This window comes from Trachemys scripta, chromosome 11, assembly GCF_013100865.1.
Source record: "Trachemys scripta elegans isolate TJP31775 chromosome 11, CAS_Tse_1.0, whole genome shotgun sequence".
In the NCBI taxonomy this organism is placed as follows: domain Eukaryota; kingdom Metazoa; phylum Chordata; order Testudines; family Emydidae; genus Trachemys; species Trachemys scripta.
Window position 1 is genome coordinate 60,285,591 of NC_048308.1, and position 17,589 is coordinate 60,303,179.

Sequence of the window (17,589 nt, forward strand, 5' to 3'; positions counted from 1 at the left end):
ATTTGCCAAGTGCTTTCATAATGTAGTGTGCTGTATTTAGCTTATTAGAGCCCAGCAGTAATTCTGTTAGGCTTGTCTAGAATACACGTTTGGGTGGGATGCTATGTATCTCTGTTGTCTGTGCTCTGGGGCTCTGTCCCCGATGTGTCTTTGCATAGCATAGAGTCCGGTTTTGTTTTCAGATTCCCTTCCTCTGTAACATTAACCGTGTTCTGCCAAATGTCAGACAGCGCTCCTTTGTGCTCCCAGGCAGCCTGCTTGCTTACAGTCAGCTGTGTGGCATAACAGAAAGGCAAAAGAGCCTGTGACCTTTAAAGCCATGTCAAAAAGGGCTCCTTGCCCCACAGACCTAAAAGAGATTAGCTTCCCCCACCCCCACATAGCAATTTTGAAAAGGAGAGTGTGGGGGTAGGGAGAGAGTTCCATGAGAATCTCTGTGCACAAAGGATAAAAACTAACTGTATCTTTTCATTGCTGCTTTGGTCTTACCCATTGTAGATAAAATTAAATGCCCCTCTTGGCTACTGGTCCCACAAAGGGTGTCTGGGAGTGGGGTGTCCCTCTGATCTCATTAGTGGCAATGGTAGAAAAGAATGGTGAGGGATGAATTCCATGTGCTCTTCTGTTTCAGTAAGAAAGTACATGGAGAAATCCTGGCTCTACTGGAGTCAATAGCAAAACTCCCAATGACTTCTAAAATAACAATAAATGAATAGGCCAGGAATGAGTGCACACACACACACACACAAACACACCCACCCACAACAGTCAAAATATTTTGGTTGCAACGTCTTTTGTGAAATCATGATGTTTATTTGAAGTAGTATTAGACCCTGATTTGTGCAGGAAGATCCTTGCGTTCATGGGGTCCACATGCACACTGAGCTCTTTTCAACATGCAGGCATAAGTCCCTTATGATCTCTCTCAATTCGCCCCTGTGAGACAGAAAGGAGACTCTCTTCAAGTGTTGTGGAGTCTGCCAAAATATTTTAAGAATGGGGGGGAGGGGGAAATAGATCCTTGATGACGTACATTTTGAACTTCATTTAAATTAAAAAATGATCACTTTTATTCTTCAATACTATGTAAAGGCACCTTTAAAACATAAAATTAGAAAACCTCCATAAAAAGTCAGCATATGCTCTTCCACTGTAACTTATTTTCACACAGTTTCAGGACCCACAATTGTGTATTTTTCTAACTGGTACAAAACTGGAAATTCTCTTTCTTTCCCTTTTTAAAAATTGGAGATAAAATCAGATTATTTGTGAGAAAAACAATTTCAAAAGCCTGAGCTGCTAAGACATTGTGTGGGCTGAGAGTCACTGCTAGAAAGTTGTGTTCCACTGGCTTCCGTGTAGAGATAGTCAAAGGTGAACTGCAAAGCAAAACTGAATATGGAGTTAAATGTAGGCTCTTTCTCCTGAACTCCTCCCCTAAGCAAACTGGGGGGGGGCGAGCAGCAGGAAGCTATGTCAGTAGGATCAGGACCAGAGCAGCCTCCCTAACTTTTTAGAGAACCTTGTAATAGTTCTCCTTCCCACCCCTTCTGCAAAATCCTTAGTACCTGCTGTTTCACAGACAGTAGCCTAGAAGGGGCCATCACACACAGCAGAAGTGCCAGTGTCACTGAAACCCATGCAATCCAAGGCATAGGTCACAGAGTAACACATTCTGGGATTGCTTTAGTGAAACAGGAAGTAACAAGAGAATTCCAGATGGGGGTGGGGTGGGGTTGGGATTTCAGTGGTGAATGATTCCCAACCCACACTGCCTTGAGGAGATGTGTAATACATGAATTTGGTTTTGCTCGCCGTTTGTCTTAATAACAAAACCCTATTGTATCACAATAAGAAGCCTAATACAATAATCACATTATATGTATCTTACATTTACCTTTCATCCCAGAGAGCTTTACAGCGTACCAGTGAACCAGAGCCTTTGCTGGAGCAAGGGTAGTAAACTGGCAGAATACCCAGCACGCTGCACAACAGGAAATGTTGTTGGTCAAGAACACTAGATCAAACCTTTATTTCTATGAAAGATGCCAAATGATCTTCAGCATCAGCATGTTGCAGAAAGGATGACAGATTTCAAGGACACCTCCAAAAGACTCATACCTTAATAATAAGCCTATTTGTGCCCTATGCACCACCACTACCCACCTCTCATTTCACTGTGCACATTCTACTCCATCATGGCGCATGGGGTTTTGTGAACCCCAGTCTCTCTAGAGACAGATTTGGAGTAGTCCAAGATCCTTTGCTGGCTGCCCAGACAAAGTTTCAGGTGAGGACACAAGTTGCAATTGTATGGCTCAAACAGCTGAGATGGAAAAGTCTCCTGAAAAGACACATAGACACACACTCTAGAGGTTAAATATACAACCTCTGTGTCCTGCAACTTGTGTGCCTCTCCTCAACTAAGTAAAAGTGAAACTACTTATAAAATCAATTTCAGCTTCTCTTAAGGTCCTTTCATTCTTCTAATTGATTTTCACTGAGAAATGGAAAATGACTTTTTTATTTAATATACAAAGGACTAGAGAGTACTGGACAGTATTTAACTGTTTCATCATTCTTTTCTGCCTATACAAGAATTGTTTTATTCAGTACCATTTTGGCACCAGCCAGAAAGATAACTACTGCCTCAAAGGTGACAGTACAAAGCAAACGGACATTAGGCAGAATGTGACAGGAGTGTCAAATACACCATGAGACAAGGTTGTGACTCTTTTTAGGTCAACAGGGATGATTACGTGTTAAAATTAGAGCTGATTTGCATATACATGGTATAGATTTTTTCATCCCAAAAGTGCCTGTATAAAGGTGGCTATATTCATGCCCATTTTAGAAGTGGGGAAAGAGAAATTAAAGGCCCAATAAGAGTCTTTCACACACACACAGCAGTTTTCTGCACGTAGTCATTCAATGCAATGAAAATATATTATTTGGATTCTACCTTATTTCCTATATACATACACCTTCCCCACCCCCACCCCCCCACTACACACATACAGGTGTATAACCAACAAGGTTCAAAGCATGTAACTAATTTCAAAGAAAGGAAAACATTCCATTTTCTACCCTCCTTGCAAAGAAGCATTTATTAAATATCCATTGTCCATCGACACGTACGCTGAACAAAAAGCAGCCTGAGGAATACCACGTTTATTCTCCCATAAAGCCTTCTAAATTCTGATTTTCTTTTAAATATAGTCTAATAAGCTTAGCCAAGGAAGATGCTCCAGGATTCTGATGTGTGCTCAGAGCAGAAGGATTTAGTTTAAAGAGCAGGACTGGGGACACAGGTGCCAGACGTTGTGTAGAATTTGCACTTATGCTCCATTAATTGCCAACATATCCTCCCCCCACCCCCCCGGAGAACAGCAGAGCAGCAGGCCCAGACTGGTACCCAGCAGCAACACCAGCAGCAAAAGTAGCCAATTAGCCTCTAGAATAAGTGTGTGTGGGGGAAGGGGGGAGCGGATTCAGTTGCCTAGCAACCAGAGAGCAGAAACAGCTGTGTAGCAGGCCAAGGTTGGTACCCTGGCAGTGACTGCTAGCCAATTAGCAGACTGCATTTAATGCTGATGTGGTTTCCTGGTAACAGGCTGTACAAATCTGTCTGTTGCACTCTCCTCCTCCTTTCCTCATATTTTCCCCCAGTCATGCTAGGTATTGCTGTTTGCCCTAATTACTGATTCTCTGCTGCTTCAAGCTGCCATTATTTTTGTCCCCAGAGAGGTTGGAAGAACTTAAAAAAAAAATCTCCTCTAATAAGAGCTTTTAGTTTCAAATTCAGTTTAGCTCTAAAAGCTCAAGATGCAAGATGAGGTGACCACAGCAAAATAAACAGATGAAGGGGGAGGGGGGCAAAACCTCAAAGATTTCAATTCACTATGAAAGATTTTTCCAGGACCCTACAATAGATATATATTGTTTGCAAGTTACACTGAAGAGCCAGTAATGAAAAGGGCTATTTATAACACACCATAAATTTCCACAATGCACAACTCTGTGGCAAAGATCTATAGTGCGTGGACTTTCGTTTTGTGCATATAGATTCTCTGAGAAATTCCAGGCAACACAGGAAGACTTATCAGTGATTAGAGCTGGTGGAAAAATGGTTAAATATTTTCACAAAAATATGCTAACATTTTAAATTCTTTTTAGTGCTGCAAGTTTTGAAAAGGGAACATATTTTTTGTTTGAAATTCTTTTGTATTCATTTGTATCCCCTTTTTTCCATTTGCCTCTGAAAAATAGGGAGGAAAAAAGGAGGAAAGGGGAAAAAAGAGACAGGGAAAAATCAAAAACTTCCTAGAATTTCTCATTTTCCAGTTTTATAAAAAAAATCTGATTTTTAAAAAGTAAAAAGGCCATTTTTGAATGAACAAAAAAATGTGGTTAAAAATGTTGAATCATTTCTACTATGATGCCAGGCTGTAGTCTTTTGCTACGGTGTATTGTGCAAGCCAATTTAAGATGGTTTAGTTCAACATGCATGAACTCTTGGCTGGGAAGTTTATATCAGGAATTGCATTATTTCATCTGGATTTTGGAAACAGGCATGGTTAAGTCTCTTCAGTTCTAAGGGAGATGAGAACACCAGCTCATAAATCATCTGGAGTAATTAACTCCATCAAGTGTAATTAACTATGTTGTGATAAATAATGACACAAATGCACTAAGAATGTGTATCATTTGATGACTTAGAAACTTTACCAGGTTAGTGACCTTATGATATGGGGGGGGGAGAGATTTATTTATAATGATAATACCCATTTGCTAGGCCTGATCCAAAGCCCACAGTCAATGAAAAGCCTATGCCATTCAGGGTACTCTGAACAACACTTAAAAGTGCTAATAAAATTGTACTAATTGTATTGCACATGTGTGAAGAGCAATTTTCAATGAATCATAACTCAGTCAATCCAAACCAGTTTTCACCAGGTATGCTTCAAGGTATGTCTTCTACATAAGGGCTATTGCCATGACCAATACCAACTTTCCAACCCCAGTCCTTACAGTGTTACAATTTTTAAAAACTGTTTTCTAATGGGAAAGTGTTTTCCTGTCCTGTCCCTCCCCAATACTCCTGCCTCTTTTACAAAAACAACATTTTTTGCTCAAACTTTAAAACAAAACAACCAACCACTCCCACTGGGGACCAAGCACCTGAAAAGGTGAACGTTTTGCAAACTAAAAGGTGACTGAAAGCTTATGCAAGAAGCCATAATGTCTACTGCTAGCTCAACATATAATATACTAAACAAAAATATACACGTTCTATTAATTACACAAGCATTTATATACAATCATCCACCTTTAAATAACATTTTGCTTCCAGAAGTCTCTACTGCATTAATAATCATGTATGGACATGGGAATTGGCCTACTAGGACTGCTCAATTGTCCAGCTATCCCAATATCCTGCTGCTTCTGTCAGAGGTAAAGGAGCAGATGCTTCAGGGAAAGGTGTAAAATCCCTATTATACTTCTGATTGTGCAATATTATACTGTGAGGGGACAGTTCATTCGGTGCCCAGCTGGTGATCAGCTTTTATCTTGAAACATGAGCCCTTATAAGGGTTATCTTAGCTAGTAGAACTGCAGATGTTTTCCACTGTGGGCCCAACCTTCAAATCTGAGTTCAACAGTTAGGTGCCTAACTAAAGGTTTAGATGTCTAAAGTAGCACTTGCATGCCTAAACACAGATTTAGGCATCGAACTGTAAAACTCTAGCTCATAAATATCTAATTTTTTTAATTTGTACTCAGCCATTTGCCTCAAGATCTTGTAGCAATAAGTGGCATGAGTTAATCAGATGTACCAAAAAAAAAAAAAAAGAGTATTCTCTTCTGTTTTAAAATTGATTTGCAAAGCAAAACAATTGGGTTTATGCCCTTTTGGGCTTCTTTGTAATGTATAAAGATGGCTGTGAGCAGAGAAAGACTTAAGCCTGCTAGGTTTGATTCCCCAGTCATACAAAGGTTTTTGCATGCCCTCTAAGAAGTCTGGATAATTTGGGTTGTACTGTATGCTTCTACCTTCTCCATTCCAAACTGACTAGCCTATTATTTAAACTCTCCTTAGATGGAAGCCCCTGTCTCTTAATTGTTTTTAATCCATTACAGCACATGATCGCTTACTCTTCGGTTACCAACATTCCTTGCACATAGCCTTAAGCAACAGCTTCTTGAAAAGTAAATAAAATGATCCCCACTGGTTCTAGACCCTGTCCTGACCACACGCTCCAACAGCTGCAGCAGGTTAGAAAGGCACAATTATAACTTACAAAAACAATGCTGGGTTATCCCCATCCTATCCAGGTCCTTTATCTGTCTTTAAATTAATTTTCCCAATGGGTGCTAACGTAAGGTTCACAGTTCTCTGTTACCCTCAGGCTTCTGTTTCAGTGTGGACGCAATACATGGGGCACCATCCACTACCCAGGCACTTCACTTTCAAGCACATTGTTTTGTTAGTGGCTCAGATGCTTCAACCTTGGTTTCCTCTGAAATGCTCAGATCAGTCACATCCAGTCAGTGATGTAACTGCGACTGCATTTTAACAACTTCAGATGTTTCCATCTCTGACTGGTTCTCACCTTTGCTAGGTGTGAAAAGCATTCCCAGAGTAGAGATTTCTCCATCATCCTCTGTTGAAAAAACGATGCAGAGAAACAGTTTAGGGCCAGACTCAAATATCCTTACTCCTGCTGAATGGTGCCTGACTCTGCAGAAAGTGCCATTGATTTCAATGGGATGGCTCAAGGAGTAAGGTGACACCCAAAGGGAATACAGGTATCAGAATCTCCCCCTTAGCTTTGCTGCACAGTGCATTACTTCCCTTTGCTAGGTATTTGATTGTCTAGGCAGAAGTTATTGTACCCCATTACTCTTCTCCTACTAGGTTCAGGAATGTTGTTGCTATCTAGGCTAGGCCTTGTCTCCTGGCCAGATCACTCTTGCTCATCTCTTCTGTTTTTAAGTTGCTGGTGTTGGTATCTGTATTTTCCATTTGTGATGATGTACCTGGTTCCGTGACCTTGTTTTTGCTGATGCTTCTTCAAAGGATTGCTCCTGCTTCTCCAGCCCCAGCTCTTCTTTTGCCAAAGCCAAAGTTATCCCCTACAACTGGTCACATACTTTTTTAAATGCTCCTTGTCTCCTTAGTAGATATCATGCTCTGTCCCCTAGCTCCTATATAAGAGAATCTTGTGAAACCTTAACAGTTCACAACTACGTTTTGTGTCCGTAGAGCCTTTGAATCCAATGATCTCACAGGTTAAGCTTCCCATCACCTCCGTGAGTTGGGTATGTGAACACAGAGGCACCACAAACTGAAATGCAGTTACACTGCAGGAGAAACACGACAACTCTTTAACAATGCATAATCCCACTACACAACGGGAGGTGAATTGAAACTGCAGGGAGAACTTAGGTAAGCAGAAAGCAATTACCTGAACTTCATTATGGCTGGGAACACAGGGTTAGCATCTCTACCTTTACAGAAAGTGCCATGGGACCTTAGATTACCACTGGAGGTCATCTATTCCAAGAGTCAGCATCTCCAGCGGTACCATGCCCCCTCAGCTCACAGGGAAGGGCAAGGGAATTATCTTCCTTGTTTAGGTCCTGGTCCCAAGCCGCCCTGCATGACAGCAAACAAGGAGCCCCCATGGCATTGCAGTAAGCACAACCTAGGGAGTGACCTCCCTACACCCAGTCGCCAGACTTCTATGGAAAAAAACTCATCACAAGGCTCCTCCCACCGCCCATCTGTACCACGACCGGATTTGGTCTTATCAGAATGAACATGTGTTTCAGAGAAGTCACTTGCTCAGGAGAAAGTCTTTCACCCCTCAGCCACTATTTCTAATCCAGCTCAGGACAGCGGTGACCAAAAGCAACTATGAGCCAATGGTCATATCAAGATCTATGTGAAATGAGATGTTGTCCATGTAATTGACCCCTTTGTCTGCTCTGCCTCAGCAGAGACCAAGGACTGAATGGGTATGGAGATAGCTACCCAGGGACACTAGAGGTGGCTCCTGTACCCTGAAGCAGATTGGCATGTCACATGGGGGACCTTGCATGGTGCTGCAGCTGGTCTGTAGAGAAAGTACTTACGCTTTAAAACTTTTTCTGTCTATTGGTAATTTAGGTCTATGTAGATAGTCTCCTATGATCTAGTACCTTTGAAGGGCCCATTTCCACAGTCACAGCTCTCACTGGCATAAGACTTGGGCACTTTCAAAAGTGAAATGGCAAGTTTTTTCCAAAACTAGCTGAACATTAAACAGACTCAGGAAGGGAAAACTCAAACTAGGCTCATTTAAATCAGTTTAGATGAATTCTAGTTTCACTTCTATTCAAATTACAAAAAAACAAAAACAAAAAACCCCTTCAAGTTTAGCAATGCAAAAGTACAGCCAACTACTCCAAAGTAAACATAACCAAGAAAGGATTTCGTCTCACTAAGTATTCCCACTGTTTCTGTTGTCACACATAGGGAAGCTTGGAATTATCTGTGACCAAGGTCTCCCTTCCAGCCCTCCCACTTCTCATGTTGCTAACCCCTGCAGATTATCTTCTAAACATCACATAAAGCTGTGAATCTTTCTTTTGGCACAGCAGTAATCCTGGGCCAAAGGCAGGCAATCTCCTGTCTTGATTTCTTCCATGCTGCCAGTGCAGCTCTTCCAAATTTCTTTCCCCAATTTGCTTTGCTTGGCTATTCATATCTTTCTCCTCTTGCTTGGCTGGCTTTCTACCCACTTGTGCTATCTCATTAATACAATGTAGATATTACTTCACACGCTAATGCTATCACTGGTCTTGCTGTCTCATGCTATCAAATCATCTTATTTCCCCAATTATTCCTTGACTTCCTATTCCTTCCCGTTATCTCTCACTCTTCTTACCACTATTCCTTCTTCTCTTGCCCTTTCTAAATACTATACTTTTCCTCTTCTATCCCCTACTTTTTGGAAATCTCTTCCCCATTGTCATCTTCAAGCCCATCTCGAAGCCTTTCTCCCTTCCTATTGTTTAATGCTGCTTCTAATGATCTGATGTCTCCCTTTTCTTCTTCTTGTAACTCTAATAATTTGTTCTCATGCAGTACCACTAGTGGTTGGTTTGTTTGGGTTTATTATTCTTACCCAGCACTTTGGATAAAAGACACTATATAGTAAAATGGGAAGACAATGTGAGACAGGCTACTGCTTAAAGCCCTTAAGATACCTGGGGAAATGAAAGCACTGGGAAGTTAGATCTCACCAGATCCTAATTTAAAAAAAACAAAAACCTGAAGTCCCCAGAACATCCCAAAAGACACACAAAGGAATCCTGAGCAGGATCTATCAGAGGGACATCTTGAATAAAATCCCCTACTTAAGGATCTTCCTTGCAAGTCCATCAGTGGTGTTTATTTTTGGCCATAAAGACTCCATCCCATCATTATACTTCCCCCCCCCCAGCCCATATTAGTACAAGGAAGTCCAATATGACAAGCCTTATCTGTTCCACTGGCCTCTGAGCTTAGGGACAAAATGAATCGGGGTCACTAACCCTTCTTTAGGTCAGGTGCCAGTTCATTTCTAGATGTGTTTGCATCCAGACCCTCGCCAGCAATATCCTGTCTTCTAATTTAGGAGGCAGCGGATGACTGTACTTTTTTTTTTTTTTTTTTTTGGGCGCATTCCAATTAGCTCCCCCTCTGCTCCCCGCTAGGTAATTCAGCTCCATGCATTTGTTAAGACTGGGCTAAAATCCCTGTCTCCCAAAGAGACAAACTGTCGTTGCTTGTGCTGATGTCTGCTATGTGATTAAGTGCAAGTGAATGTGTTAAGGCTGGATTACATCTGCAGCCAGCCCGACTCCATTTATGCCATTTAGATTCCACACCTCACTCCCACATTAGCTGCACGTCTTTCCCCGACACACAGCTCACCTTTTTCTGCCATTTAAAGTTCTCTGTCACACATGTCTTTCTATCCACTGCTTGGCTTCCCCCATTTCAGTCTGTACAACCTCCATTTTAATTTCCCCATTTACTCCGTATTCCCCATTCCCTTCTGTTTTCTTCAGATTATTCTGTCCCTTCCAAATTAAATTCTCTTCCATACAGATAGTTGTTCATCCCTTTCCAAAGGCTGATGATTTCATAGTGAAAATGTTGCCTCAAGTGTGCCATATAATAATCTCCTGAATCTCTTACATAGGGTGCAGCAGTATAATAGGAGTTTGTACAGCACCTAGCATGTTGCGACCCTGATCCTGACCGGAAACCTCTAAGCGTTATTGCTTATATAAACACACTATATAAGAAAAAATCAGATCTAGTGGGTTGCTATTATTTTGTAGCATGCCTAGCTCAGTTTGGATCATCACACACTAAAGAAAGCCAGCCAAGTGTCCAGTCAGTGTTACATACAAACAAAAAGGAATGCAAGCCTTCCTCCAACAGACATGGTTTTAATTTTCAGGGAAAGGAGTGAATCATTTTGATCTGGCATGTTGTCTTTATACATGAGTTGGGTGATCCTCCTTCTGCTCTGTCTGAACCCCATACTGCGAGCTCTTTGTCTGTAAGCGCCATCCTGCCCTTTCTGCACAGAGCAGTAACTGGCAAATGGCTCTTGTATTACACACGAGCGAGCTACCTGCCAAAGTAAAATATCTTGCAATCACTTCAGACCCTCTAGTTCAGCTACCGACTGAGCCAAGTGGCTAGTGGCTATTGGCACTGTCGGACGCATTCACAATCGACAGCAACGTTATACTGAAGACAGATCCAAGCAGGCTGCATGCGAAAACAAAGAACCAAGCGAGATGAGTGCTTCTTGTCTATAATCTTGGGTGTGGGGGCTGGGAGGAGACAGCTTGAGCCGTGTACAATATATAGCCCAGAATTTCCCAGCTCACTCCCCTCTAACATTTACGGTCTCTGTTTTGGAGGCAGTTTGACTCTCTCCTTGTGTTAGAACCACTAGCTTTGTTGTTCAGAGTGATCAGATTTAAGCTCTTGTTCATACTACACATGCAGTCATGCAAGGAGATCCTGTTACAATGCACCGAAGGTTCAAACCATGCCCAGGCTTTCACACTGCTCTTAAAATGAGGTGAGGTGTCCCGTCGCGATGGCACAACGGAACCGTGCTTTAAAACTGTTCCTGGGGATAGCCATGATGTAACTGAGTCCACCACGAGGGCTGTATCTGTAGCACAGGCAGGACCTTCATGGAGAAAGTTCCACAGCTAGGTATTCTTCATGCTTTCAGAACCACCTCTGTCATCGGCCTTTCTCTGTGAAAGCCCAGTAGGACCTCTTCCAAAAGCCAAGAAATAATCTGTGATCTTATTCTGATATCTTTGTTTACACCAATTGGCACTTCAGTCCATGAGTAAACCCACTGAAGCCAATGGGACTATTTGTGGGCTAGGACCTCTATTCAGCACAGGTAAAGGTATCAGAAAAAGGCTCTCCAGATTCAGGGCCATAGTGAGAAACACGTCTCCCCACCTATAAACTATAAAACATTTGAAATACAGATGGGCTAAGGCAATGATGTTAAGATTTTGGTTGGCTACAGGTTGGAGTTCAGGCTTAATGTTGAACCAGGCTGAGGGCTTGGAGTTCAAAAGCATCAAAAACATGGTGGGCTGTTCTTGCAAGATTTTGACTCCAAGCAGTGGAATTTTCACAAGATCGGTAGCTTTTGCAAACCCCCTCCTCCCCATCCCCCACAATCTTAAATAATGAACATTTCATGAGGGCAGCCCTTGTGAAATGTGTCACATTCTCTGCTAACCTGTGTGACATCTGAAGTGGATCCAGAAAATAGGTCACTTCTGGTTTTAGAGCAGAAGCTACAGTGGTGTTGGCTCCGGAGAGACCAGGGTTTCAAATCTGAAACACACCTGCTCAACTTTCGTGGTTCTGGTGTGGGCACTCTCTCCAGTTTAAGCGTTTTGACTGATATATGTAGTCTGACAGTGTCTATCATACTGCAAAGTATTCTCAAAATGGAGCCTAATGCCAGAGGCGGTAAAACATTTATCCTCCTGCTCAAGTGGAGATTGGCTAGGTCACAAGTGAGGTTACTTTTGGCAAGATGGCTCCCACCACTGGGAGCATTTAGAATGACCATATTCATGATAAAAAACAATTCCATTTTTACATTACGATTTATGTTTTACACCATGTAACTTCTTAAATGCTGTTGGGAGCGAGAGGGATGCAGCTCTCTTAACAATCCACAGATTTGTTTGATTTACTGCACTGGTCCTACGGGCTGTTTTCACCTTGCAGGATCAACCTAGCGTCTAGGAATCCGCTTGTATGACAAGATCGTGAATTAAATGTGTAGTTCTCATAAGAGACCACACATTTTAATGTAAAATTGAAGAAACTGATTACAGCAATCCCTCTGGAAACGAGAATAATCACATGATAAGATAGCGCTAATGGGAATTTATCATCCCCATCACATGTGAAGCTTAGAACAAAGCAGTGACACTAGACAGTAACAACTGTGAAATCGACAATGAACATTCCAACCAAAAAGCTTCTGGGGACTATAAACAGATGACAGAGGATTGGGGGTTCTGAATCGCCAAATCTAAGGCAATTTGGTATGCTGAAAGTAGCTTAGAGAATGAAACTCACACACACCATTATTAAATATTACCCAAAACAACCACCTAATCTCCCTCTTCACAGCCTAATCTCCTGTCCCCTTCTCCCCATACCCACACACACAGAGCTGAGTTAGATTCACCAGTACATTCTGGCTGCTTTGCATCACTAGAGCAGCCAAACAGAGCCAGAATTTATGACTGTATCTAGCCAGTTTTCTTTCTCTCTCTCTCACTCATACACACACACACACACACACACAAAATATATATTTCAGATTTAGAATACAATCTTTTGATTTTTTTTTTACAGTTACCTACAATATTTTCCATTTCAACCAAATAAGACTTGACTAAAATTAAATTTTTAAAAGGCACCTGTGGGAACGAGGCATCCAAATCCCATATTTCAGTAACAACCATTTGAATGGGAATTGGGCGTCCCATTCCCTTAGGCAACCTGCATTGATTCTGCACCAAAACCCAGTAAGCAGATCTCTGTGACACATAAGACAACAACAGGTAAATCATGAATTCCCCCTTCCCTTCAGACACAGATGCAGGCCTACAACATTTTTCCACCTCGGTCCCCATTTCATAGCTAGAGGCTTTGACTTTTAGGAAGAGAGGAAGCCTTTATAAAAAGAGAACTAAAAGGAGACCGTAATGGCTAGGTGGCAGGAGAACAAGGAGAGAGAGAGGCATCCTACACCAGTACCTGTGTGAGTCCTCTGATGAGCCTTTAAGTGGGAGCTCTTTGTATAAACCTTCCGGCACCCATTAAACTGACAGCGATGAACCCTCTTCTTGTTTTCCGGGGATGCCTCGGCCCCTGCCCCTCCTTGCTCGCTGTCATTCTGCCCGCTCCTTATCGTGCCTCCTGCTGCCACCGCCGCCACTCCCACCTTGACTGAGGTGAGCGACGCCTTCTTGGCCACCAATTTCAACGTCACCGTGCCGTCCACTGCGGCGAGAGTTTGTGGGGTTTTTACCAGATGGCGGCTGAGCTCAGGAGAGGAAGGGGGCGTTAATGAGGTCACTGCGTTGAGTTGGGCCTGGTTGACAGCGGCGTAACCCTCTATGGAAGAGCCGGTGGGCTGCAAGCTGAGGCAGGTCTCAGACAGCAGCTTGTCCCGTGAGAGGATAAGGTCCATGTTGGTGCTTTTGTCGCATGTACTCGTCTCTACTGGCAACAGGATGGGGTCCAGCCGTCGGATACTGTCCTCTGAGCCTGGAGGAGAGGAGGTGTGAAGGAAACAGTCCAAATCCTCACCAAAGTTCTCTGAGATCTTCCTTGGCTCTGTCTGAAGATAACGTTCCAACTCAAGGCATGTCTGCAGGGGAGACGGGGAGGGAGGGAAAGAAACCATCATTAGAAACCCATCTCAGCATTAACCCCCAGCTGGAGCAGGAGGCGAGGCGTGGTAATCTCTCTGTGTCCAGAACAGTTCAGAGATAGCATTTATACACACCAAAGCAGTCATGCAGAAAGAAACACGATAGGAGTAGGTTTATGGTACAGACCAGCTTTGGAACTACGTTGTGATGCATGTGATAAACTGCAGAGCCATAGGAAAAGTGTCCAATGCACTTTTTGATTGCCTCACCTGCACTCTGCCCACTGATCTGTCTCCACATGGAATTATTCTAACAAGTCAAACCTCTGAGCAGCTTCAGATAGCCATCAATTTTTTTAAAAGTAACATTTCCAGAGAATTGTTTATTCTTTCTCTACACAAATGTGGGATTTCACCCCCAAAATTACCCCAGTCCAAAGCATTGCTCAGCTAGGACCCAGTCTGATCCTAAAAGTGGCACAGTTTTGAAGTCCACTATCTTGAAACTCTGCAGGGCTAGAAGCAGGTGACTAGAAGAGAGAGATTCCCAATGGGACCCAACATTTGCTGTTCAACCCTGGAAGGTCCTGATCCAATGGAAGATGTCACACGTAGGCACAGAAAAGCAACTTTGGGTCATTTTTAGAGGTTTTTCTGGCTCCCTGTACAGTGGCGCACACCTGGCTTTTACTTAAACACACACACACACACACACACACTACTTACAAAAGACATGATTATGGTGGAGTTAACGTGGCCACCACACAAAGATTGCCATCACCTCTCTGTAACAAACTACGAACATGGACGCAATGCTGTGGTGCAAAGACTTTCCCAGCCTAAGGTCGCGATGACCACCTGACTTAAAAGTGGCCAAATGAGGGCCAGTAAAGCCTTTCAGCACATCACATCATCAGGTATTCTCCTTATTTTTACAGAAAATAGTTAGAAATAGTTTGGGAAGTTTTACAGAGTTTAATTAGTGCTATTTTTCACACCCCTCAGCCTGAAAAGTCTGGCCGGGTTCGCATCTTGATTCTAAATCTACAAGAGTTGGCATGAGACAAATCATCTATCTGATTCATTTTTGAAACCTCTACAAATTATCCCTGAGAGAGTGTTTCCATATTATAGAACCATAGAAGATTAGGGTTGGAAGAGACCTCAGGAGGTCATTTAGTCCAACCCCCTGCTCAAGGCAGGACCAATCCCCAGACAGATTTTTACCCCAGTTCCCTAAATGGCCCCCTCAAGGATTGAACTCACAATCCTGGGTTTAGCAGGCCAATGCTGAAACCACTGAGCTATCCCTCCCACCAAAATCTGAAAAGAACCAGAGCATCTGATTAGTGTTTGCTCTCTCTGCTCAGTGGTATTCCATCACCCCAATGCTCAGATACAAGGTGCACTGGGACTACATCCCTCTCCCCTTGCTGTTTTACAGGGTGCTTCTCCTGCCTGAGATGGCAGTGTGCAGAGCACAGTGTTATGGGGCAAAAGGGGTGGGCTAATTAGCCACTACACTCAGGGAACAATCCCCCCTCACTCTTCTCTTCTGCAGACTAAACAAGCCCAGTTCCCTCAGCCTCTCCTCATAAGTCATGTGCCCCAGCCCCCTGATCATTTTCGTGGCCCTCTGCTGGACTCTCTCCAATTTGTCCACATCCTTTCTTACCACAGATGGTAAGGTTGGGCTATTAGGGTGAGATGCCCAATTAAATCTAAGCCTGTAAATCCAGTACCTTTCAACACCTGGGCCAGAAACAAAAGCTTCAAACCATCCAAAACAGGAAGAGAGGTGAGAGATTCTTGGCTTGATGGTATAAAGGTCCCATCAGCAGGGGTATAAAGGGCTCCCACTGATAGTTCTGGGAAGTGTCTGAGTTACTTTTAACCATCATGGATCTAGGAATGCATATGGCCTATTCCACATGTAATTTTGCGGGAGAAATGTCATGGCTAGGGAAAGGAGGAAAGATTTTGCAGGCAATTCATTTTTAATTTGTTTTTAAATGGTAGCTGTTTGAAGCAGATTAGAGGCCTGAAGTAGAGAGATGGAGCCATGGGCATAGTGCAGGTCAGCCAGTCAAAACTGCACAATAAGTAGTTAGTAACATAGCGCTGCAGTGTATCACATGGATGTGTGTTATGTGTCACCTTTCTGTGCACAGGGCTGGAGCCAGGAGCTCTGCAGATCAAATCTTAGTTGGTTCTGACCTATTCCCCCAGTCTTGAACAAATCGTTTCTCTCTCTGCCTCAGTTTTGCAGCCTATAAAATGGAGGTGTTACTGCGTTATCCACCACTCTGGTGTTCTGAGTAACCGGGTTTGTAAAGCACTTTGAAGAATAAAGTGCTAAGCACTGATTCTCCCAGTTTTGAACACGGTGTGGTCCGCCACTAATAACAGAGGGCCAGGATTTTCAGAAGTGACTAATGATTTTGAGACACGTCAGAAAGGCCGGGTGCTCAGTCCTTTCTGCAAATTGGGATCCTTGTGTCAAGCTGGGCACCCAAAAACTGAGACACCCCAGAATCACTAGTTGCTTTTGAAAATCTTGGCCTTACTCTGTATTTTGTAGTGGCCGTGTACAATAGGATAGAGGAAGGTTTGAGCCAGTACCTAACACTTTCCCTGCAGCCCCATCAGGGGCTTTGGCACAAGGTAGAGCTTCCATTTTTTAAAATGTGGGTTTTCAGCTATCTTATTATTATTATTTGTATTATCATAGTGCCTAGAAGCCTGGTCATGAACCAGAACCCCCTGGTGCTGGGCACTGGCCCAAACAGTTTAGAGTCTAATGGTTCAAAATCACATCTTCCAAAGGGAATCTAATCCAATGCTGTCTTTACAGCCCTGTCTATATTGGGCAAGGTTTACAACACAATATTTCAATTGGTTTTGGCACCAACAGGACCCTGGCATAATGAGGCTCTCGCAGCTGGATACATTTCTAGTCAACACCCCCATTTAGCAGAACCTGCCTCGAAGAAAGTCTAACAAAAAATGACTATAAAAAGGAGGTTGCCCTCCAGAGCCTTGTCCACTGTCAGGCTCCCACCAGTAGCCCTGACTGGAACTGCTTTGTAATTATGCCTAGTGTAGACACAATCACTGAATCAGCAAATAAACAGAAATGCTGAGCCAGACACTCGGCTGACCCCAATCAGTGTAATTCCACTGCAGTCAATGGATGTGTACTTATCTACATGAGCCAAGGACCTGACCCCAGTGCTGTCTTCTTACTGGGATGCTGATTCTAGTGACTGTTCAGATAGCAATATTGTCAATTGTTTCATTGCTGAAGGCAGAGAGGCCTGGCTAATCGTATGTGGAGCTTGAGTAGCGCACACCATGTCCCTGAGCCGAGTCCTGGACCCCGAGTAAACGTCTGATCCCATAGGATTGCTCCAAAAAGAGCACACGCTCTTTTCACAGAGATGATTGTACTTCTGTAGGGTTACCATACGTCCGGATTTTCCTGGACATGTCCGGCTTTTTGGGACTCAAATCCCCGTCCGGGGGGAAATCCCAAAAAGCCGAACATGTCCGGGAAAATCCGGCGCCGCTGGGCCGGGGGCTGGCCCGGGGCCGGCGGTGC

General features: G+C 43.2%; 1 protein-coding gene across 3 annotated transcripts in view; it reads right to left on the reverse strand.

Moving 5' to 3' along the window:
- Positions 1–17,589, reverse strand: part of KLF7 (Kruppel like factor 7) — a 73,853-nt gene that overhangs the window by 16,136 nt on the left and 40,128 nt on the right. For 2 of the 3 annotated variants that reach the window (XM_034785713.1, XM_034785714.1), the window contains exon 2: positions 13,370–13,985. In XM_034785713.1, the coding sequence (XP_034641604.1) occupies positions 13,370–13,985 (616 nt within the window). The remainder of the gene's footprint in view (positions 1–13,369; positions 13,986–17,589) is intronic. The other variant, XM_034785715.1, reaches the window with a different exon arrangement.